General features: G+C 35.7%; 1 protein-coding gene across 6 annotated transcripts in view; it reads left to right on the forward strand.

Annotated features, from left to right (window-relative positions):
• SNTG1 (syntrophin gamma 1) overlaps nucleotides 1-25,700 on the forward strand; it is a 336,726-nt gene that overhangs the window by 216,593 nt on the left and 94,433 nt on the right. For all 6 annotated transcript variants that reach the window (XM_027890849.1, XM_027890855.1, XM_027890850.1 and 3 more), the window contains 4 exons: nucleotides 12,950-13,052; nucleotides 14,452-14,534; nucleotides 17,520-17,650; nucleotides 23,969-24,098. In XM_027890849.1, the coding sequence (XP_027746650.1) occupies nucleotides 12,950-13,052; nucleotides 14,452-14,534; nucleotides 17,520-17,650; nucleotides 23,969-24,098 (447 nt within the window). The remainder of the gene's footprint in view (nucleotides 1-12,949; nucleotides 13,053-14,451; nucleotides 14,535-17,519; nucleotides 17,651-23,968; nucleotides 24,099-25,700) is intronic.

Below are 25,700 nucleotides of genomic sequence, written 5' to 3' on the forward strand. Positions count from 1 at the left end.
TCACCCTGAAAGTTTACAAGTTTTTTCAGACTGTATAAAGCCTCTTTCCATCAGTAAGTGAGGTTTTAGAGTAAAATGAATCATGTGCACAACAATGGCAATCACTAGTCTGTGAAACAAACTATTATTTTTTCCAATTAAAACCCTTAGAGTGTTGGAATCTGGCAATACCAAGACTTTTTAATTTTTACTTTTACTTCTATGACTGCAGCTTTTATTTACAGGAATCTTTACAGGAATAATCTCAACAGGAAAGTGTTACATAAATGGAAACATGCTTTGTTGAATCATCTCTATGTATAATATTCCTTACATATCACTGAGTTATGTAGCCTCAACAGTGTGGTTTTTATTTTTCTAAATTTTTATAGAAAATGCGAGAACAGAGAAAATTGTAAAACTATAATTTTTAAGGATTGAGGGTCCTGAACTTTCTAAAAGTGAGGTCTTTAGTAGTCTGTCCTTTGATTTATGGTATTCTGACATAATCACTTAGCAGCAATGTAACAGAATTTTACAAAGCATTCTTGTTTTTACTTTGATGTTGAGTTTTTTTGTTTCAGAAAACACATTCTTTTTATATAATAGTCTGTCAGTTATTATTGTTATAAGATTTTATAGTCTCAAATAGTAATTAACTTCTGGCAAGAATGGACTTCTGTGGTGTTGTTGCTTAATTAAGAAAATAACAAAAGATTAAAAAAGGGTCACAATGGGATAAGCAGCCTAATCAGTTTTGATTAAGATAACAGATATATGCTTAATTTTGAAAGTCTTGAAGAACTCATACCATAAACTGATTAAACCTGTAATTCAGCAGATTTTCATCCGCTGAAATATAAATTAGCTTTTTTACTTCCTTGGAGTTAGATGCTAATCTCTTTTGTTTCCGAAGTGTCTATAAATGTTCTCTGGTTAATTAAAATCTGGTGTGAGCACCTCCAAACTTACTTTTGCCAAGACCTTTAAAATTTAGATGCAGATGAAAGTGATCCTAAAAATGTTGAGGCAATACTATTTGTGAAATTTTCAAATTACAAGATAATTATGCTGGGTCCCTCTTCACCAAAATATGTACGTATTTGACTTTAGTTATGAATTTACATATTCTTCTAAATCGAGGTCTTTATTTTTTACAAACATTTTTGAAGATCAGAGTAGTTTTATCTAATTTTCTCAACTTCAACTAGATACAATACAATTATTCTGCTGCAGAAAGGCTTTCATTGCATTAAATGGCATGGAAACATATTTTTATGCATTTTCTCAGCTGAGAACTTTTAGCACTGAGCACAATCCCTGAAGTACTAAATTATATTTCTCGGAGATTAGATCCGGAGCTGCCAAGAAGCTTAGCAGAATTATCCACATATATTGATCTAAAACATTACTTCAAATACAAATTTGCCCAGGAATTATTTTTATGTCGTATTGATGTTGATAACATTTAGAATTGAACAAATAAGAATAGGCTTGTACAGTAATATTTATTCAAATTTAGAATTAAAATTTGATTTCAAACTCTATAAGACCTTTTGTTATTCATTTGTCATGAGCATTCATATGCTTCTTCTTGATTAGTGTGACTATTCATGGAAACTAACTGTTAAGGTCATATTTACCGACAGCAAATTTTATATTGAATATGTAAATGTGAAATTTGCCACTAGCTGTGTGTTTGACCCTAGCCTTGCAATGGGATTTGTGTGAACAAACTTTTGTTCTGGGAACAATCTTTTTTTTTTTTTTTTTTTCCCCCCCAGAACTGAAGCTCTGTGTAGTCAAAAATATTCAAGCCACGTTTTCAACAATAGTAGACATATCTTTGTTCATAAAAGATTTTAAAATTTAAGACTATACTTCAAAATGCTGTGTCAATGGGATGACTTTAACCCTTCAAACATTAGGAATGGGACCAATACCTGGCATATTATATAGTTAAGTAATGTGTGTGCTTTTTGAATATTACTAATGATCCTTTCACAAATTACATACATAAAAAACTACTTGTTTGGTGTTTAGTCTTATAAATTTCCCATAAAATTCAGCCATGAGAGGACTTTTTTTCTGGTAAAGTGGAACTGTGGGAACAATTCAACTGAATGAGCAGGAGATTCTTATATATTTATTAATTAACAAGCAGCTTCATTGCTTTGTTAATAATCAGGGCTAGAAAAGGTTGGACCATTGAAACTTCTGTCTGAGGCTTTTTTGCTTTAGCATAATGTCTTGCAACAAAAGAAAAATGCATATCCATTATTAAAAAGGTATCTATTTACCTTTATTCCTAGTGATTTTTATTCCAATTGTACCTGGGTAATCTAGGAATCATGCAGATAAATACAGAATATTTTGCTTTATTCTATAAATATCACTGATTATTTTTCTTTAGGTAACATGGATAATATCTTCAACCTTTTTCTATACTGACTAATTTATATGACCTTTGTATAGGAGATGGAGAGTCCTAAGTGACTAGATCATTCTAAGGTTTCCCTGCTTAATTGCTGAAATATGGCTATTGGTTTTGAGAGACATTATAAAGCATTTTTTTTCAGTTCAGCTCATGATTGTCTACTGGAATCTGTTGTGTTCTCTTCTGAAATCTCTGTTGTGTTGGATAGGTCATATACTATACACTATAATTTTTTTCTAAAATAGTGAATGCCTTATCATGCCCTGTATTCCATAATACCTGCAGGCCACAAGCAAAATCTTAATACTTGGCATAAGAGGTATTGATATTATTACCTGTTGTATTGATTTTCCCTTTTAGTTTGTTAATAATTTCATGACTGAAGCTCTGACCTGTGTACAGCACAGAGATAGGTTGTGGCAGCTCTTATCTCCTGGAAGTGTCATTCCAGTATAGTCTGTCTTTTTTTTGGAGATTGCTGGATGATAATCAAAAACTTTCTCAAAGATGTGTTGGAGAAATCTGTGATGGAATATTTAGTTGTTACACTAAACATAAATGTAATTAAATTTAATTACATAAGTGTAACTAAATAATTTTTTTTTCCCAAGAGAATATCTTTTATTAAATTTCTCGTCTTTCATTTAAAGATGGTTTTGTGGATCGTTTGCTATCTGAAATTCTTATTAGAGACTGGAAATACGAAGGATTGGTTGGTTAGCCTAAAGAGAACTAGTAAATTATGGTTCTGGATTATTCTTACCAAATCCTATTATATTGGACTAAAACCCACTAAAATGATACTATTTGCAGAAAGATGGATTCCACAAGAGTATTGTGTAGATATGATGAGTAGGAGGAATTTCTACATATTATCTGTGTATTAAAATATGGCCTGCTTAGAAGAAAAAGTATTTTAATTTTTATGGATCCTTGAAGGTAAATGTTCAAAGCCTCTGAAGGTTGCTTAGCAGGTGTTCCAGGTGCTGCAGGTGTTGACAGCTTTTTCTGAATATTTTCCATGACATGTAGTTGAAAGGAAGAACCCCTCAATACAAACAATCTCAGCACAGACTACCATGACAGTTGCTTTCTGATTATTATGAAATAGAAAAGCCTTGTGTCTTAAATAAGAAATCTTCTGTAGATTGAACGATTGTAGATTGTTTGTTTGGCTGTACGCTCCAGTGCACACAGGATGCTCTGCAAACTTTTCGAAAAAACCGTGGAGAAATCAGTAGGTGCTATTATACAAGTGGTGTAAATGTTTCTCTTATTTTTGCAGGAGTTTTTTTATTAAGAGATTCACACAATTCTTCTAAAGCAGCTTTGGTCAACATTTGATTTGGACAATATCCTTTAAATTGATCCCAAACAAAATCTGGCTCCTTTGTAAATTTATGAGCTATACCAATGAGAAGTTTACTAAAATGTATACAGTTGTGATCAAAATGTGTAATATTGGTAGAAGATGAAACATTTATGTTAATCTAACAAGTTGAAACTAGAATTAGGCATATGGATTTATAATATTTTACTGATGGTGGAGTTGAGTAGGCTACCTAAGTATATGAGGGGATTTTATCAGTCTCATGGAGTTGTAATTTACATTTAGAAAACTATCTTAAGGTTTTGTGTTTTCCAAAAGAATTAAAGTTTCCTATTTCATGTAAAAATTTTGTAAATTACATACTGTTTGACTTCAACTACACTAGGAAAAGTTCTACTGGTATTTCTGTAATTTTAAGTGCTGTTAAGGGATTTGCCTTGCTCCTCTTCGCCAGTTGTTTTGGAAGTCATTAAATATGTAATTCAAAAATATGTGTACATGAATTAGCTTGGAAAGAGAGTAGATACCCAGCAGCTGAATACATAATAATATTCTAAAAGTGGGACAACTGTGAGTGTTTAAAGTAGAGGACTTCTTAAAACTGTATAACTACACAGATTGTTTACAGTAGCTGAATAATCCTGGAGAAGTAGACACATACATGGAGCAGATAATGTGAAAACAAAGACAGGCAGTTCTGAACTCTGGGTGGCATGTACTCACTCTGATACACTGAGAAAGCTCATAAAACTTGGAGTTTTATGGTTTGGGGTGGAGTTTTTCTAGTTTTTTTGATTTGTTTAGGGGTTTTTTTGTGTTTCCATAGGTATTTTCTTGTTATGTATAGCTGCCTATGACGTAGCTGAAGGGCTATTAAATGTATATTTATGTATTTATTTCTTCTATGGACCACAGTCCTAGACCATTGGACTATATAGTATTCCATGGACTATAGGTGGGAATCATTATCCAGACCCATTGTTTGGAATTAAAATGAACATTTGAATTAGAATTGACAGTCTGAAACTCAGCTGGGATGAGTCAAAAAGTATACTGGTAGATCATGGTAAATAATGTATTATTGTTGCAATCTATTTAAGGAATCAATGCTTTTCATTTTACAGACTATGGTATGAAATATTTCAGTTCAAGAACCTATGGTGTCCCCTATGTCCTATGAGTTGGGGACTCCAGGGTTTGTTGTTCTCATTTTTCATAGACATAATGTTTTAGCAAGTTCTAATTCCTTGCTTTTCATGGTTTCTGTATTGGAGTAGTGGCCTTCTAATTATTTAATATGAACTGTGATGGCCAGTAAGTGCAGTCTTTAGTGGAACAGATTCAGAATTAGGGTACATGACATAAGAATGCAAATTAAGCACTTATAGCAATATTTGTATGGGTGATGTTTATTAATAATGCTAGGACTAATGAAAGAAGAACAGGAAAATGCTTCAGACTTTTCCTTTAATATTTTTTTCCTCAGGTTTTTGCATTGATACCTTTTGCTGAGGCACTCCAGTATTACTTTTCAAAAGATAAACGTGCAACTACGCAATAATTGTAGCCTATTGCTATTCCGATTGAAAGATTAATAGACATTTTAATGTTATTCATGGAGCATAAGAAAGGTTAAAGATTTCCAGAAAGCTATTGTCAGATCTTTTAGACAAAAATGTAAGTACTCCATTACACAGGTGTTAGACATAAATGTTTAAAAACAAATTTTTTTTTTTCTAACTTGATTGTGAATAAATCATTGAAGAAATAGTATTATCTTTTTGTTTTCAAAGTGCATTAAAGAAAGACCTGACAGGAGTCTATGTCCTCTGTGTGATCTCTATTTGGTCTTCTATTACCTGATGGAATTTTTTTTGTAGGTTAATTTTACTTCCAATAAATTGTTTGTTAAATTAATATTTCTCCTACCTCCTCATTACGCTATTCATGTTGCTTACATCTGATTATTTTAGTCATTCATATGAAGGAAACTCTGTATATGTCTCTCAGTGTTAGCTGATATAAGTGGCCTACTTTGCGTATAGGCTGGGAACATGATGAAATCTATATTTAAAGGAGGATCACTTCATTTTCTCCTAATGCTTTATACAGCAGTCTTGAGGTTGCATGTTCTGGTACCTCTGTGACTAAAGTCCATGAGCTGGTGAAAACAGGTAGAGCAAGGATCAATGAAGGAAACCTGAATATTATAGCTCGATAAGATGACTTACCAGTCATCTGGTATGATGTTGTACATTTGAGAAACCACCTAATGGTCTAGTTAAACATATGCTGTCACTTGTAATCAAGACTAATTCTCTTTCTAAGTGGCCAGTGTGATGGGACTTGTCGAAAAGCATCAAACCCTGAATCTCTGTGTATGTTACTCTGAAATGATTTTTTTTTTTTACTGCCTTAGTAGTTGGAGCATTCACTAAGTGCTGCCTCAGTTCCACTGCTGTGTCATTTTGTGAATCCATAAATCTCTGTCTTCAATTTTCAGAATAATTGTTTAGTGATGGCATTGGTAGGGTATCTTTGCTGTAAGTACTTATCCTGCATCCCCCTGCTCTTGTTTAAAGCTATGCTAGTAGCAGGATACATGCAGAAGAGAGTTCACAATAGAAGGACGTTTCCTGTGTCCTTGGCAAGTGTACCATTCTGCCCTGCAGTTCTTTTTGACTTGTTTGAGAGAGACCCCAGTTCTGGCGTGCAGCCCTTTGGGTTTGTATCTAAATATCTAACCCAGGTTCTGAAACCAGACAGTGAAAATTTAAAACCTACGACTGTAGTAGTGTCCCACTAGGTCTAAAGTATACTTTGAGTTGTGCAGCCTGAGTAGGAGCTTCTGTCATAAAATGGTGTTCTAGTTTTCTCTGTATATTGGGAAATTTTCTGAAGGAAAAAAAGTGTTGATAGTTTTTAATATATTGATTGAGTCACTTCCATTGTTGGCAAATACTGTGTTAAATATAGATCATAGAAACTAAAAACTCACCGTGCAGTGATGTGTTCTTAATGATAATGTTCTGTATTAACTATATGGCTTTTACTAAATAAAGCAGTTGAGTTTTTAAATAAACGTAAGGCAATTGTGGGCATGAACCCTTGTAGCTTTTGACCTATATATGATTGTATCAAAATATGTGTTGTGGTATCTGCTGATTAACTTGATATTAGTGCATTATAAAACTGTACAGCAGGTAGGAAGGTGTCTTCTCCTTTTTTTTTTTTTTTGTTTGTTTCTATGTTTTTGTTTCCATGATGTTTATAATTTGAAATATGCACCAGTGAACTCATTTTTTATGTAACTGCTGAAGACTGAAATTTGCTTCAGTTTGGGAGAACACAGATCTTGGCATCTATATGTCTTCTATTTTAAATCCTTACCACTTCATTGGTGGATAAATTTCATCAGTTATTTAAGAGGGGTTTTACAGTCTTATTGAGGAAAGAATACTTATTGATGTCAGAGAGACTTCACACTTCAATGCTTTCCTGAGTATATTGAAAGAGACTTCAGCGTATGCTCAAATGTTTTCGTGAACTGGGAATTTAAAAGGTTTTATAAAATTAAAAGGCAATATCACTGTAGACATTATTAAGAATTCAGACTACTGTTATTATTATGTAGAGATTTTATTCAGCAATATTACATATCACCATAAAATTTGCTTCTTTAAATGGCCCCCTCACAGTCATTTCAGTAATTACACAGAAATATAGACACTGTTATTCCAGAAACACTGGCTCTTTTATTTTTGCTATTTCACACAGCTACTGATGTGTGCACAACTGGGTTTTTTGCCTGTCTCGCTTCATTCATGAATATCCTAACTTTATATAGGGCTGTCTGTGGTAGAAGTAAATTAATTCTTGATCCCACTGGTAGTAAGGTTATACATTGCATAAGAAAGCTTATTGACAATATTTAATGTTTCTGTTTGTGTAGTTCTTTCCACATGAACTCATTCTTCATTAAACATATATATGAAATTTAAAGCAATAGGAATTGAGTATATTACCATAATGTTGATGAGGAGATGTTAAGACTTTAAACATGGTTTCTTCCTGTTACAGATGACTTCATTAGACACTGTGCACCAACACATCAATATCTAACTCACTATATGAAATAAAAAATTAAAACTAAATAAGTTAGTAATAGCAATACTAAATAGCTTTTTATTATTTAATCCATTCAACGTCTGTATCAACACATTGTTTCTACTATTCATTTTTAACTAGTAAAATTAACTTGATAAAGTTATGTGAATTCCTATGCCTGAAATCTAGAGCTTTGTGGAAGATTTCTAAAATATTAAAAATCTAGAGCTTTATAGAAAAAAAGCACATGCATCTTGAATAGTCAGTATAGCCTCTGGAAATAAATAGATCATAACCCTTCAATGATAAAGAGAATAAGCAAATCTTTTTAATGGTGCCTGGTCATGCATTTTCTGCAATCTGGGATATACAGTGCTTTAGAAATTGTCAGGTCAAATGCATAGGCATACAGAATTCTTCTGAAGGGAGATTTTCCATGGCTTATAGTGAGCATATATAATCTGGTTAGACTTTGAAAATGTTAATCTACTACCGAGTTAAATTTTTGTCATACAAATATTCCATGGATTTATCACTGTGAGTTTATTTCACCTTCTACAAACTCTTCTTATATGATAAAAATCATCTTAGGAAATTGCTGCCTTTGTTTTTATTTTTTTTATATTTTTTTTAATTTTTGAAATAGTGTTTTATATTTATTTAAAATTATTATTACTTCAAAAATATGTTTCTTTTTCACTTTTAGAAGTTGAGCACATTTAGGTATTTTAATATACTAGGGAAAACCACAGAATCACAGAATATGCTGAGTTGGAAGGGATCCACAAGAATCATTGAGTCCAACTCCTGGCTCTATGCAGGACACTCCAGGAATCACACCATGTGCCTGAGAGCATTGTCCAAATGCTTCTTGAACTCTGTCAGGCTTGGTGCTGTGATCACTTCCCTGAGGAGCCTGTTCTAGTGCCCAACCACTCTCTGGGTGGAAAACCTTTTCCTTATACCTAAACCTCCCCCGGCTCAGTTTCATGCCATTCCTCAAGTCCTGTCACTGGTCATGAGAATGAAGAGATCAGTGCCTGCCCCTGAACTTCCCCTCATGAGGAAGTTGTTATTGCAATGAGGTCTCCCCTCAGTCTCCCCTTCTCCAGGCTGAACAGACCAAGTGACCTCAGCTGCTCCTCATACAACTTCCCATTCAAGACCCTTCACTGTCCTTTTGGCCCCTCCTTTGGACACTCTAACAGCTTAATGTCTTTTTCTATTGTGGTGCCCAAAACTGCACACGATATTCCAGGTGAGGCTGCACCAGTACAGAGCTGAGTGGGACAATCACCTCCCTCGACTAGCTGGCGATGCTTTGCCTGATGCCTCTCAGGACATGATTCTCTATTTTTGCTGTTTTAAATACACATTACACCTGTGGGGGGAAAAACAAACAAAAAAAAACCCCAACTTTTTTCTCATTTGTGGACTAACATATCAGTAATGTAAGGAATTTATTATAATTATATCAAAATATGGAAGTAGACCCTGCAAAATGAGGAGAATTCTGAAAATTTTCTAAATTACTGCCAATTCCTAAGAGAGCTTCATTATTTCCAGAAACTAGTAAGTAGTCTGTAGCTTTTTAGTCTCAAGTCATTTTTATCATCTTAACAATACATGGTGGTGTTGGGGAAAAAATTTGAAATTAGTTCCTCTGATCAACCTAACTCTAAGGCTTCCTTATAAATCACAAACTCTGCTATGACACTGCAAGAATGTATAAAGGATTTAGATAGTATACTTCCCTCTTATGTTTGAAAGTAACCTTGAAATATATCTAGAATTATCACTTCCAGAAATAACTAACACTTTTGTTGTCAATAGAGCTTGATTGACAAGGTATTGACAATCTCTATAAAATAAATGTGAGAGAGCTTTCTTCTAAGTAAGAGAGCAAGGATGGCTGTTCACATATCTATCCATTTCTTTATCTAAAAATTACATCATGATTGACAACTGGTTTCTTCAATAAGTTCATGAATTGACTTCAGTGCTAAAAGCTCATTCCCGCTTAGTTCATGGAATATAATACCAATTCTTCAGGTCCACATGGATATACCTGTGCAGATAAATTCATTCTTCGTGAATGTACATGAAACAAGGAATACATTTCCATTCGTGCTGTCCTCATATTACCTCTGTAAATTTTTGAGCTAAATTGATGTTTGCTAATGAGAAAGAGAGGAGAAATAATTAGTATGGCAGTATCTCTAACTGTCAGTAGAATTCCACTTATATTTATAAAGCTCTAGAAATGCTAACTGTACTGTCTCTTCCAGACAAACTGACTCCCTGTGTTTCAAGTGAGTTTTTTTCACATTCCTAACTTCTCATAACAATTGGTTACATTACTTTGGATGGTTACCTTTTTTTTTCATAATTTATCAGTTTTCCACTCATGAACATAAACTATTCTGGTGGACCACTGAAAAAATTTCTCTGTAGGAGGAATTTACCTGATTCTCTTTCTGCATAGAAGAATGGCAGTATGACATGCTGTGCATAATGAATGGGGACACAAAGTAAACGAATCCTGTAAGGCATATTTGATTTTTAAATAGTTCTACAATTGTTCATTTCTTACGTAAAGTAAGGACAAAAAAATATAAGATAACAGTAAAGCTTTCAACTGAAAACTAGAAAAAGAAAGTAAAGTAATTAAAATTTCCATTTTCTTCGACTAACCTTATGACTTTGATAATGACTAGAAAGTAAGTGAAATGGGATCGATAATTCATCTGCTCTTTGTTGTAATCATTACCTTGTAGTTTTCTCTTTTAATCTTTTATCCCTCATTAGTCTTTATTCTGCATGTGAAAATCTTACTGGATTATGTGCTTCATACACTCCCAGATACGCTTCACAGTATTGCTGATTTCAAGTGAAATGCGTTCCAGCTTACAGTTTTCATCCTGTGAGATAAAGAGGTTTGAGAGAGAGAGGTTAGAGAAAAAGGTCACAGTAAACTACTTATGACATCTTGCAGGCTTTACAGTGCAATACATTATCAAGTGAAATCATGTAGGCTCATGGCTTGTTTTACTTCTGGAAGAAGAAAGATTCAGGGCAGTTACTGTTTTGGCCTCTTTCACAGATGATATCCACTCATTCTTAGATATCTGAAAAGGTGACTTTACCAACTCTAGTTGGTAATGCTGTAAGTTCTCCACCTTTTCTTTTCTCTGTTCCTGAGTAAAAAGAAATATTTTTTTAAAAGGCAGAGGGTAGCTGTATTTTCCTTCACTTTGTTTATCCACATCTGTCATTTCAATAGAGAATAAATATCTGTAAGTTCCTGCTTTTACCTTGACTGTTCTGAACTGTGTGACAGATGCATAAGAGAGAAGGATGTTCTGCGGAGGCTGAGGATACAGTAGAGTTTCTTCAGAAGAATTCAGGACTTCATAGTCTTGATCTACTGTTCTGCATATTGCAAGTTATCTTTCTATGAAATAAGTACTACTTACAAATTTTAATATATAAAATGTGTAAGAGTTGGGAAGTGCTCATTAAAGAGGCTCATGTTTCAGCCTAAATGATTCTATGATTCTGTGTTACATATTTTGTTTTGGGCATAAAGTATAAGTTAATTAAATTTCTTTTAATGTATGTGTGTTTATTTGCACACACGTATAAATACATACTACACTGCAAAATGTGCCTTGACAACCACTGTGCTATTTTAAACAATTAAGAGTCTAAAATTTCAGATACTGAATCAAATATTCTGTCATCATATTGTTACTCCTCCGTGGCAACCAACATGGAGTAGGAAGTATTGTATTTCAAAGCAAAGTCAACATTTTTTTGGAAGAATTGCTTTTAACTTAACAACATAATGCAGTGATCCTATGTGAAAGCATTCCTGTGGATAGTTATATGCATGCATGTGACTAAATCTGTAGGGTAGGTTGTTGATAGGCATAATTAAAGAATTGTAATCCCTCATAAATTATTTACAAGGCTTTCACACAAGCAGCAGCTTGACAGTAGGGTTACCTGTGTGTTATCCAGCTACACAGCAGAAAGGGAACAGATATGTGCTAGTTTAAAATGTTTGTCTAATATCTGGCTGTGTAGCAGCTCTCTGAACACGACTGCAATGATCTAATTCTCTGCACAGAGAGGCATGGTGCAAATCTTCTGTCATTGTAAGCCCAAATTAAATCATCCCCTGAAGAGTTTTGAAGTTATGGAGCCAGAACAGGAAATGGCTGTTCTCTGAAACAGAACTGTTGACTTGATGCTTCTTGGATCTTATGTTATAAACTGATTCAAATGTTCCTTCTCCACTGTTAAATGTCAAATTTTCCTTAGTTGCTATTGTGCCTCCTTGGTGCCAGTCTAGGGATGTGCCCGGAGTTCCCTTGCTCTGCTGTATGTTTGGAGTGTCTATCAGCTGTACCACACAAAAGCTAAAGGCATGAACAAGAGCCAAAGGAGCAACTGTGGGAGGGTACATGAAAGCTAAAAATATTCACAGCTGGATAGGTTATTTGCGCATTCCTATATCCAACATGCAAGCTGCACTTTGGCAAAACCCAAACTTGTGCTTATCTAAGATTCAATGCTTAAAATAGGTACTTTTCCTCTGTGTCTGTAAGGAAGATTAGGTCTCTCATCCATACCGGAGCGCTTCAGCTAAATTTAACTCTGGCTGTTAGAAAGAGTTACTCGTCGTAAAAATAAGACTTACAGTAACGGCTGTGGAAACTACTGCTGTTTCTTTGGTTGAGGATTTATGAGACAACTTTGCAGAGAGAAAATATATACTTTTTTTTTTAATACATACATACAAGGGTGGATGACATGAAAGAAGGAGGTACACATCTGAATAGTGTCTGGGAGTAAGTTGTGTAATGGCACAGATCAAAGTGCTAATATAGGAGGCCAATGCCCCCTTTGCCCCATTAACTACCTATGTGGCTAGAAAAACAACAGATAAACATTTAGAAAGCTTTATGTCTTCCTTTGTTTACAAAGAAGTTTAATTCTGGTATGTGAAAGCTGTGTGGCAGTGCTTACATTTTCTAATGCATTTGGGTACTACATTTATTTCAAGGTATCTGTCTATATTTCTCTTTCAGGTTCAAGTCCTTCGCAACGCAGGGGAAGAAGTGACCCTAACTGTGTCCTTTCTGAAAAGAGCACCTGCTTTTCTCAAACTGCCGCTGAATGAAGATTGTGCATGTAAGCCTTTTTTCCTTGGCCGAAAAGAACTCAGTTCAATGCTCATGAACGCTTGCAGATTCTGAAACTACTGTGCATTGACACCAGCTTTTACAATCAGCATTACTGTCTGAATATAAGATGCTTCTATTGCCAGGGCTTTTGTTAGCATTCGCCTCAAGCAAAAAATTGCTATCTTTGGTTGAAAAACAGGTACCCAGGCATTTACATGGTGTGAATCAGCAAAGTTGAAGGTAAAAAGAGAATTACATTGGTTTGTAGTAATTCACATCCTGATGCAGAGTATTTAAAATCAGGTTTTCAGGCAGCATCAGATAGTATTTTAGTCTCAAAGACTTTTTTCTTGCAAATGTGAACATGTGATTGTATATCTATATTCAGAGGGTTTAACTTTGTCGTTTAAAATTCAGAGGCTTTGGTGGAGATGTCTGTCTACCTAAGAATAAATTACTCTGGGATGATAAGTATTTTGTTTAAGTCCAACTGAGTTTTAGTCAACTAGCCCCACGAGAGACATATGGAGACAGCTGTCTTCCTGTAATTATATTAAATTGTAAGTGTAGATGCATAATTATAGACAATTGCAGCATATTAAGCATGTTTATATGTCAGCCTGTGTCTTTTGTCACCATTGCTTTCCTTCTGCTTCTTTCTCCCAAGAGGGTAAAAAGAATTGCTTAATTTTTAAGCAACAAACCAGTAAATTTTTTATTTCAATACCTTTAGCCTTTGATTTTAAGTTAGTAGGAAGTAACTAAAATAAATTATGAAATAGTGTTTTGTACAAACATATATTGAAATATTATCTTTTTCTTTTGCCTATGTATTAAATTTTAGTGATACAAGAAACATATCAAAGCTGTATTCTTGACTAAAAATGTATCCAATTTTATGAAAGGGTACCCCACAATGTCTTGAGTGATGCACGGGAATGTGAGGTTGCATGGATCCTATCACTTTTGAGGTGTAGCTCTGCAATTTCCTAAAGTTACAAGAACATTTAGAACTGCAAACTCCACGGAGAGTAACAAAGTTACTCGAGTTTCTTCAAGTAAAAACAGAGAGAAAATACACACTTCCCTTTTATTGTCAAATTTGCAAAAACCTTTGCTTTTTTTTTTTTTTTTTTTTCCTTACTGAACAGACTATTCCCTTTTTTTAAGCAAAGCACATCAGGAGGCTTTCTTGAGCCTCCATTCAGCTTTCGAAGGAATTTAACTCAAGCCAGAAGGCAGATAGTGACCGATGGAGAAAGTAAATGAATGTTATATATGATAAAAGTTATTTGGGGGGGTGGGGGGAGGATGGGATGGGGAGATTGCATACATGCACACACAAATTTGAATTACAGCATCATTGATTAATGCAGATTTTTTTTGTGAATTCGTATTTGTATTAGGTGCCCCCAGTGATCAAAGCAGTGGCACGTCCTCTCCCCTTTGTGACAGTGGTTTGCATCTCAACTACCACCCCAACAACACGGTAAGAGCTTATATCTCCTTGATGGAAATACATGGAAGAATAATTATACTATAACAGCTAAGTGGAAGTACTAATAAAGGACAGTAACATGGGAGGAGCTCTAATTAACATTGGAGATAGACAGTTCCATAGAGGGGAAAAAGAACTGCCAGATATTATGGCTGAGAATTAAACTAAGACAAATTATTACAGGCTGAGATTGTGCCTTGACAGATGTGATTAGTATTTTTACTTGGGCAGTAGAGATTTTGCAAAAGTTTTTTCTTTTAGATGATTTTCTCCGCATATGAATTAAAATTCTTAAAATGACAATATATCTATTTATAAAAAAGGAAGAAAACTTTTTCAGAATATTTTTCCATTACTTATATTGCATACATTATCTAAAGCTTTTGGCAAAAGATGACTTAAGTACATGTTTTTACCTATTTTTAAGGTAAGAGTGTTTTACTTCTAGTAATATATGCTTAAAATCTTACTGAAGAGTGATAGCATTATGGAGGAAAATCTGTCTAGGCCAAAATGCTGCAGATCTCCAATCAGATTTTTACTAAAAGATGCCTATGAAGTACAAGGGACTTTTAACAATTTTCTTAGCCAAGAAATTAAAAATTTTCATTATTCTATATAGTTCTTAAGTATATGATCTAGAGTACCTACAGTTTCTATTTGAACTGATAATAATTTACTGAAACCGAGTCTTTTTCTTTCAGTTTAAATAATATAATCAAAATCAATGATCAAAAATCTATGATCTATAATTCACCCCAAATTTTTGTACTGAAGACCAGGATGTGGTTCTTATCTCAGATGTCAGGTGCAGTTTCACTGATATGCTGTCACTTGTTACCTAGGAGAAGAAACTGACCTCACCTTGCTACTACCTTCTTTAATGTAGTTGTAGAGAGCAATAAGGTCCTCCCCTGAGCCTCCTTCTCTCCAGGTTAAACAACCACAGCTCCTTCAGCCAGTCTTCATCAGACTTGTGCTTCAGACCCTCACCAGCTCTGTTGCCCTTCTCTGAACATGCTCCGACACCTCAATGTGTTTTTGTAGTGAGAGACCAAAAACTGAACACAGTATTTAAGGTGTGGCCTCACCATTGCTGAGTACGGGGGAATGATCACTGCCACAGTCCTGCCGGACACACTATTCCTGATCCAAGCCAGGATGGCATTGACTTTATTAGCCCCCCGGGGTACACTGCTGGCTCATGTTCAGATGGCTGTTGACCAACACCTCCAGGTTATGCTGGGCACTTTTCCAGCCACTCTTCCCCCAGCCTGCAGCACTGCCTGGGGTGGTTGTGACCCAAGAGCAGGACCTGGCACTTCACCTTGTTGAACCTCTTACCACTGACCTTGGTCCAGCTCCCTTTGCAGAGCATTCGTGCTGTCCAGAAGATCAACACTCCTGCCCAATTGTCTGCAAACTGAGAGTGCACTCAATCCCCTCTTCCAGATCACTGATAAAAATATTAAGCAGAACTAGCCCAAATACTGAGTGCTGGGGAACACCACACATGACTGGCCACCAACTGGATTTATCATCACCACTGTCTGGGCCCAACCATTCACCCAGTTTTTTACCCAGCGAACTCTGCGTCCATCCAAGTTATGATCAACCAGTTTCTTCAGCAGAATGCTGTGGGAGACAGTGCCAAAAGCTTTACTAAAGTCCAGTTTGACAGCATTCAAAACCTTTCCTTCATCCACTAGGAAGGTCACTTGTTCATAAAAGGAGATCAAGTCGATCAACCTGCCTTTTATAAACCCATGATGTCTGGGCCTGATCCCCTGATTGTCTTTCATCTGTCGTGTGATGGCCCATGAGATGATCTGCTCCATGACCTTTCCTGGAACCAAGGTCAGACTGACAGGCCTGTAGTTCCCCAGATTCACCTCCTGGCCCCTCTTGTAGGTGGGCATCACATTTGCCAACCCTAGTCAACTGGGACCTCTCTGGTTAGCCAGGACTGCTGGTAAATGATGCACCAGCTCCCTTGCTACCCCTGGGTGGATCCCACCTGGCCACATATACTTGTGTGTGTCCACACTGTGCTGCAGCAGGTCACTGACCACTTCCCCTGGATTATGGTGGCTTTGCTCTGATCCACCATCCCTGTCTCCCAGCTCAGGGATTTGGTACCAGGCCAATGATTGGTCTTACTATTAAAGACTGTGGTAAAGAAGGCATTAAATACCTCAACCTTTTCTTCATCCTTTGTCACTATGAGAAGACATCAGCGCTATCTTATGAAGCATTGTATAAAGAAAGAGGTTTGGTATTTTTAAAAAGAGGTGTTGATAATTTCACTTTTTATAGGCATTTCTCATGCAAATCCCTGTTCTGTAAAAATATTTGTGAAATTAGACTGTAGGTATTTAAATACTAATTCTTTGTAGATATATTCATAGACGTGAGAAAGTTCAGTTGTTTTTGTGTAAGCAATGTCTTGTGTAAGTAGATAAAATTAAAATATTAATGGCAAGCATGTACTTTTGACAATTTTGACAATTTTCGTCACATGTTAAATCCCATTCACAATTACCAGGTTTTGGGGTGATGTCATATGTGTACAGGACCATGGGGAACAGCTGAATTATGGTTGTATAGTGGATAATTTAGAGTTCCCCTTTACTTAGGGTGCAGATATAAAATTACTATCTAATGATGTGTTACTTGGTAAATAACTAGTCATCTCAAAAAAAAGGATACAGTCTGTTTTACTCAGGTTTTTAGAATACTTTTCCTCACACTTCCTCTAAGCATGTTGATATTGAGGTTCACATGGATTTCTTTTCATTTGTGAGAGAAAGTTCAGAATCTCTCCAGAGCTCACTAAAACTGTCACCAAGTGATTTGGAAAAAGTGGAACAATGCCAAATGAAATATAATGTCTTTGAAGTCTATCTCTTTTTTCCAAATCTGCTGAGTACTTATAATGAAGTCCAAAACTGAGAAGGACTTTTTAATGTTTTTCAGGATACATTATCATGTTCCTCATGGCCAGCATCCCCAGGACTTAGGTGGGAAAAAAGGTGGTGTGATCTCCGATTAATTCCACTTCTTCATTCACGATTTTCCCAGTACCTTCCGGGATCAGATTTGTGCAGGTAAATAAGTTCAGAAAGTTGGAACTTCTTGGTTGACAGATACATGCCTCAGAGAGTTGTCTTGTTAGGGAAATTGCCATTATTAGTTCCACTGCAACCTCTAGAGACAGGAAACCTAAGAACTTTCAAAAAGGTCTGTCAGGGTCCACCTTGGCTCATCTTCTGCTCTGACGTCAGCCGGGACCCGGTCTGTGAGGAGATGTGCGATCTTCCTACTTGCACCTAATGGTCAGCACCTTTCAGAGTTTGAGATTGCACATAGGTAATCATATTTAATAACTGCTAATGTGCCTGTCCTCAAAAGCTTCTTTCTAATCTGCTTTTCTTTATGTCTTTGATTTTTGCAGTGCATTATGGCATTGAGCTCTACAGTGTAATTGTGTTTCTAAAATATACTTCCTTCTGTTTGTGTTACATATCTCCTCTGATGACTACATTGGGTGAAATAATCTTGTTTGGGAGCAGGAAGGGCTGGCTGCCCCATGGGGAAGATGAACCAAGAGAGAGTGTGTCAGTGAGGCTGGATGAGGCATTGGCCATGCAGACAAGGACCCCAACTCACTGCCCCCACTGGAGGATCAGAGAAGGCTTAGGGATGGTCTTCAGAGGAGTCCGTCATGGTCATGTGGGGCTCAGATCAGGCTGGGAAGTCAGCCTACAGATCAGGTCCAAATCAGTGGGATACAGATCCAGGCACAGGAATAGCTGCAGCCATACTTTGGTGAGTACCACAAGCAAGAGCCTGAGAAGATAGGCAGCTCCCAAGTGTAGGAGTGGACAGGCCTCCCACTCAAGCTATTCCATAGCAACTTGATCCTGCATCCCACAATCTCACCATGGCACAGCTGGCCTCAAGCACAGGACACCAGTCTGCCATGAGGGGCAAGAGGGTGGACTTCAGGCCCTGACCCTTGTGTTAAGGGAAATGCGAAATATCTTGATTTATGTTTTTATAACTTCAACTGTCTGTCTTCTGTTCTCGAACCTGGAAGATCACAGCTGTTATCTTCTTTTGGGGAAACTCTTCTGTATCTATAACTATCTTTATTATTCTCTGCTTCTTTATCAATCTAATTTATCACCTAAATGGCAAAGTGATCAGGACTGCAAGGGGGATACCCCTCGATTTATATTAAGGCATAATGATGTTTTATATTTTTTTGTCAGTTCTTATCTAACACTTTGTAATAACCTATTACTTTGTGACTGTCACTGAGCACTAAGGTGATTGTATTTAGATAAATGATTGTAGTAGCTCTTTTACTTCTCTCCTTCATTTTTATAGCTACAGTAGGGTTTTTTTTTGCTCCTGTATAGCTAAGGTTATTTTTTCCTGTATAAGTTACTTTGCATGTGTTAATGTTTAATTTCATTGCCGTTTTCTCTCACAATCACTGGGAAAGCTGTCCAAAGCTCATAGTTAGGTTTAAATTTATGTCATCATTGTGGTGGGTTGACCGTGGCTGGATACCAAGTTTCAGCCAAGCTTCTCTGTCACTGCCCTCCTCAGCAGGATGAGGGGAGGAGAAAAAAAGATGGAAAAAAACCCTCATGAATCAAGATAAAGGCCTTTTAATAAAGCAAAGGCCACATGTGGAAGCAAATAAAGCAAAATATTTATTCTCTGCCCCCCATTAGCAGGTGATGTTCAGCCCATTCCTGGGAAGTAGGGCTTTGGTACACATAGTGGTTGCTCTGGCAGACAAGTGTCATAATTAATGAATGCCCTTACTCCCCCTCCTTTCTCCTAGCTTTCATTGCTGAGCAGATGTCATATGTTATGGAATATCCCTTTGGTCAGGTTGGGTCAGCTGCCCTGGCTATTTCCCCTCCCGTGATCTTGTCTCCCCAACCTGCTGATGAGGAGGGAACATTGGAGAGACAGTGCTGATACTATGAGAACACTGCTCAACAGTAGCCAAAACACTGGTGTGTAATCAATACATTTCCAGCTGTCAATACAAAGCACAGCACTATGAAGACTGCTGTGAGGAAGATTAAATTCATCTCCGCTAGATGCAGTACAGTCATATAGACCTACAATTTTTCATTGCTTAATTTAGTATTATCCTAGTAAATCAGGAGAAATTAGGAAGGAAGACAACAATATTCTGGAATGATTACTGTTTTATGAGTATAATGCAATGAAATAGAAATGAAAGTAGCTACAAAATCCAATGAGGCAAGTATATAAATAAGATCATATTTGTTAAAAGTTTTAAATACCTAGATATTTTATGGATTCATTTGTCATCTGTATTTATAAGAATGAAGTTCTCATACTGAAATATTCTGTGAGCTCCAGTGTATAAAGTCATTAACTGGAGGACAACTGTGTACATGTACAGAGCATATTTCTCTGTAACTTCTTTTTCCTATCAATCAGAAATAATAAAATTAGCACAAAGGATTTATCATTTGTGGCTGCGAGGTCTTGCTAATTGAAATAAACTGTCTTTCCCATAGTCTTCATATCTACCATCTTAGATAAATGAGTCTTGGAAGAATAGTGTACTACACTGTATCCTGATGGCACATCAGGCATTAGCAGTTTCAGTTTTCCCGTTCCTCCATTCAAACGCGTAAAGTTACAAAATTAATGCAGAAAAGTTACGTTAATTTTTCTGCAAAGGCTGTTTTGTGAAGAACCTTCCAAGTATCTTTTCTCTATTATGCTCACACTTCCAGTGTTCCTATGGGTCCTATAGTCAACTGTCACCATCTACCCACAGGACTGGATTTATGAGCCTCCCTAGAAACTGGGGGAAGAGAAGCCTTCTTCAACGTCTGTTTGGGGTTTGTGTGGGGTTAATTTTATTATTTCTTATCACAGCCTGCTTTCTTCTCATGGATACTCAGTAAACACTTGAAAGTTGCACGAAAGCCTCTCACCACCTCAGTTCTAAGGGTTTTGTTTCTTAGAATTGCACTGTTTAGGTCTGCCGGCTGTTTTTCCTATTCATGGAGCTGAAACTAAAGCAGGTTAGGCCGTATATGTTTCACCAGTAGAGCATTATGAAGCTAAAAACAGCCTGCAGCTTTTGACTGGTAATAGAAGAACCATATTTACTTATCTGCATGATCCTTGTTCTATTGAGGAACAATGGTTGGCCCAGGGAGTCAAGGTGTAAACCAAAAGTTACAATGGCTTATTGGCTGAACTGAAATGGAACAGAATATAGTCACCACAGAGGAAGCAGGGTTTTTATTAAATTCTGTGAAAGCCTTCAGCTCAGTGTTTAACAATGAAGCATAAAGTGCCCAAAATCATAACAGTCAAATCTGAGATCTATTCTACTGTATACTTCAGATAAGATATTGAATTGAATAGAACTACTCACGTGGAAAATTAGCACATGTTCAGCTGTTCATAGATCAAGGGCTTTAAAATTCAGTGTTCTACATCAATAAAACACAAACCTAAAGTGCACATAATAGAACTTGTACATTGCAGAGAAAGTTTCTTAGGTAGTAATGATATTCCTGAAATTTGAATTTCTAGAAAATAAATTTAAAAGTGCATTAATACAAAAGATTATACCTGAATTCATGCTCAAACCTTGAATACCTACCCTGATAATATTCTCTTTCTGTCCTTCTATGCTGTCTAACATGAGGAAGTAACAGTACTTAAACAAAAATGCAAGATAAATGTGAGAGAGGAAGTACATTTTTTCTTAAAGCGTAGAACCAACATTGTATTTTGCTAGCAAGAGAGTTTATAAGACTGCTTTGAACTACTGTAAACATTTTTAAATATAACTACCTCTCAGAATTTGTTATAAGAGAAAGGTAATACTTTTTAAAAGATGCTACTATAAACAGTGACATTAAAGAAAGGATATTGACAATAATTTAAGGAAGCAACATGAACTGGAAGCTAATTCATTGCATTTTTCATAGTTAGTATTTACAAAACTGTTTTCACTATGTAAAGCCTAATAACGTTTTATATTTCAGAGTTCAAAAAGGCTGGCATGGAAATGTATCATTATCACATATAATATTTACTCTCATAATCACATTCTAGCTTTTCCAGTGGGATACTTGAGACACATGAATTCTGGAGAGTATTCATATAGAATTCTAGAAGGCATTCAGGTTGAAAATTGGGAAGCTTATTAATTTCAAATATACCTTTTGAGTTCCAGAAGGCACAGAACCTGAAATGTGTTAAAATTTGGGAAAGTTGGATAAATCTTCATCTGATCTCCATTTTTGTGCGTGTGTGTGTGTGTGTGTGTGTGTGTGTGTATGTGTGTGTTATAAGGTGAATAATATACTATTTGTTCTATCTAGTACAAAACATATATTTAATACAATATATTTTCAGGTTTGCATGCATGGTATTATGGACTTGGGCTGGTAGAGTCATTCAAGAATATACTATTGCAACAATCTAAGGCTAAGGATATCTACTCCCAAGACCCATTCAGAAATAATTGATTAGGTAACCATGTATCTTACTCTCTGTGCTTATTGATACTTGGGTAAGAACATTATGGATGAGTGGTTTTGCATCTGCAGAGATCAAATTCCTGGCAACAGTAGGAACAGTCCGATGCCTTGAATACATCAGATTTGTGCATCAGGACTGAATGTTTGTGCATCAGGACTGAATTTGGAACATACTGGGTTCTCTCTGCTTGTGTTAGTATCATATAGTAATAGATTCCTTGGATTTCTTCTTTGATTTACAATACACTAAGAAGAAACAACGTATGTCCTGAAACTAACACTGCTTTTAATGAAAGAGATAATCAACAATTTTGTCCATCATGTAAGGACTTAGAAAATTATTCAGGAAAAGATTATTATCTATTTCTAGCCAATTTAAAAAAAGGATCGAATAAATAAATTATAGCAACATTACTTGAAGATTCTTTAAATAAATCTTCCCCAAAACTTTTCTGGTATATTTGGGAATTTAAACAAAAATCACTACTTGTGTGAAAAGACAACTAAACTGATAATTTAGCTGATTCCTGCATGATTGTGTTAGGATTTATAAGCCTTATACCCCTGTAAAAGCTAGTTCTCATGATGGGCCTCTCAAAGCAATGGCATGCTCTAGTTCATTTTTATTGCTTCTCCTGCCTGGAGAAAAAGCATGATCCCTTGACAGGGATGCAGCAAAGGGATGCAGCAAAGACCATTACAGTAGAGACAGATATTAGCCTTACATTCTATACTACTAGAATAAAATTTCAAAAGATAAAAAACTCCAAACAAACAACTTTGATATGTCTTCAGAGATCAGAAACTTTCATCAGTGACACTCAGTTTTACCTTGAAGATAACACATACTTTGCTTGAGCCATTCTCAAAGAATGATGTACCTAATCTTAAACCATGAATTGATCATTAACACTTGGGTTTGTTACAGAATGTCAGCAGTGGAACTTGGTGTTCTCTGTATGTTTAGTAGTCTCTTTTTGGGGGATATGGATTAATACTGAAGTTTTTTGGTTCTGAAGCCAGAGACCTGTGAACCTTCCAAGGGCTTTTAGCCAAGAAGGCTATTTACTGAAGAAATTACGTCTGCTACTGCTTTAGCATCTGAAAAATATCTCTTGTTCTGTAATTGCTCAGTGCCTGGCAGTGGAAAGTTAGTGTATAAAGCATGACAAGTATTTCTAAGTGCCCAGATTGGTGCTGGGTTAGAGGCACTCAGGTGTACACTGCTTTTGTCATTAGATGTCTCCTGACATTCCAGTGTATTTTGGTAGTGATCCTTTATTCAGAAATGCAACTGGAAAAATCATCAATGCTACCTGGTCAATTTTCAGTTCTCCAACTTTTCAATTAGTAGTGTAGAACAAAATTCTATAAACAAGAGCAGCCAACAAGGGATGTACAGACAGAAATCTTACTGTCTTTAAAGTATGTATTTAAAAAAATGAAACAAAGGTGCTGAGAAAGATGTATTGGCATCCACTGATTTTCACAAATGGCGATCTACAATTTCCAATGCATACTTTCCTTCCTTGTGACCTGCTGTATTAAAGTATTAGGTCTTTGATAAGCATCAGATTTTTTGCTTGTTTAGCTTCTGAAATCATATAGTCTATTGGTCAAAGTAGTCTATGGAATTTTTTATAGCCTTGTGGAAGCTTAATATAGTCTGAGTTGACCTTTTAGCATGATCTTTTTAATATGTCAGGTATTTATAAAACAGGAAAACCAGCATTTTATCAGTGTTCAGTTGCTGACCTTCGTTGTAGTTGAAAGAAAAGCATTTCTACAAGTATTGTTAAGATGATACACTAGAACAGATGAAATTTTCTTCTGACCTGATCTGTTATGATATGTCTATAGGCAAAATGCGTTCCAAGTAATTGCTGTGGATGGGGTTTGCAGTGGAATAATTCAGTGTCTCTCTGCTGAAGACTGTATTGACTGGCTACAAGCAATAGCAAGTAACATTTCGAACCTCACAAAGCACAATGTAAGTATGGATCCAAGTAAGCCAGGAGGTTTCCAATCATATTTGATTATTACTGTCATAAAAGCCTAATGGGTTCACACACAGAATTATCTGTGTATAAACAATGCTTGAGGCTGTCTGAGAGAAGTCAACTCAAGTTTGTCATCAAATCAGACTTTGTGAGAAATCATTGAATGGGAAAATATTCTTCCCTACAGTCACATAGTTCACTTCATCGCCATCAGAGTTATTTTCTTCTTAGCAGTACCAACTAGGATTAGAAACAAAGACCAGGCACACAGGAGAAAGCCAAGTATGATGGGTGAACAGATATAAAGGAAAAAAATTCTGTACTTTTTTTCATATGTTGAGAAATCAAATCTATGGAAAGACTGGTATAACAGATCTGAATTAGATTTTAGGTCTGTTTAGGTATCATTTAACATGAAGAGAATGGCAGGGCTCTTCTGTGATATAGATACAGATGTTCATTATCAGCAACAATTAAATGCATTTAAGCTTCATGCACTGTGCTTTATGATCTGACCTTGTAGAATAGATATCTCTTTTTATTGAAGAAGGAATAAGAATTATGAAAAAGTTTTGCCAAACTACTAGTAAGACTGATTGAAAGGTCTTCTGGACCTTCCTGGGATGTATTTTGCATTTGATAGTGAACATGTAGTTTTCCCTGTAGAAGTCTATATGATACCTTTAGTGATTTTCCTTAAAAAATACAGAACACATGGTTAACTCCATTATTTTGAATTGAGTTATAACAAGGAAGCCCTTGAGGATTTAATTTATATTCTCTCAGATTTTCCTAAATCTGTTTTAGCTTCCCAAATCTGTCTCTGAATTTGCTTTTGTTTCAAATACAGGGAACATATTGAAGGAAGTTGTATTTCTTGGAGATTTATAATCAAGATGCATAACTATGTTCCATCTGGCAGCAATATGTAAAAGTCATTGCATTATGAAAACGTGACAGACATGAATTCATCCACCATCTGCAAGCTTCCATTCAGTACCAGTGAACTTTGTGGCTATTTATTCATCCTTAAAATGCTATTGCTCTGTAGAGCCTTTCTTGCCTTACTAGTTATCCTGAAAATTGAGGTGGCTGGGTTTTCTTCTCTTACCATTTTTGGTTCAGTCGAGTCTATTAGTAGTTCTTACTACCTAAATCAGTACATTTTTATATTGCTTATAACAATAGACAGAGGAACCTAAATTTTACCTGATAACACTTTGATAAGACTGTAATTATGGTTGCTTTCAATATTTATGTTTGCAAACTTGAATTTTGGCATTGCAATGTTATTACATGGTTTGTTTTCCGAGTACCACTTATAATTCCACACTAGTTTCCATAAAATACAGAAAGAATTTATCTAATGCTTTATAAGAGGGAAATAGTAAACTATGCAACTATTATACCAATCTTTGTACTTACTATATCCCGAAGATATCCTGTAAAGTAACTGTGAGTGTTAGAGCTAATGATAATTATCCATGAATCTATTTTTAAAACTGTCCTACTTGTTCATAGCCCTTATGAATTTATAGTAACCAATGAGACTCTCTTTTCTATAACATACTTTTCTTTTAAATTGTCAGTTG

The sequence above is a fragment of the Empidonax traillii genome, unplaced genomic scaffold, assembly GCF_003031625.1.
Source record: "Empidonax traillii isolate 1590-97213 ecotype Southwest subspecies unplaced genomic scaffold, ASM303162v1 scaffold300:size811877, whole genome shotgun sequence".
NCBI lineage: Eukaryota > Metazoa > Chordata > Aves > Passeriformes > Tyrannidae > Empidonax > Empidonax traillii.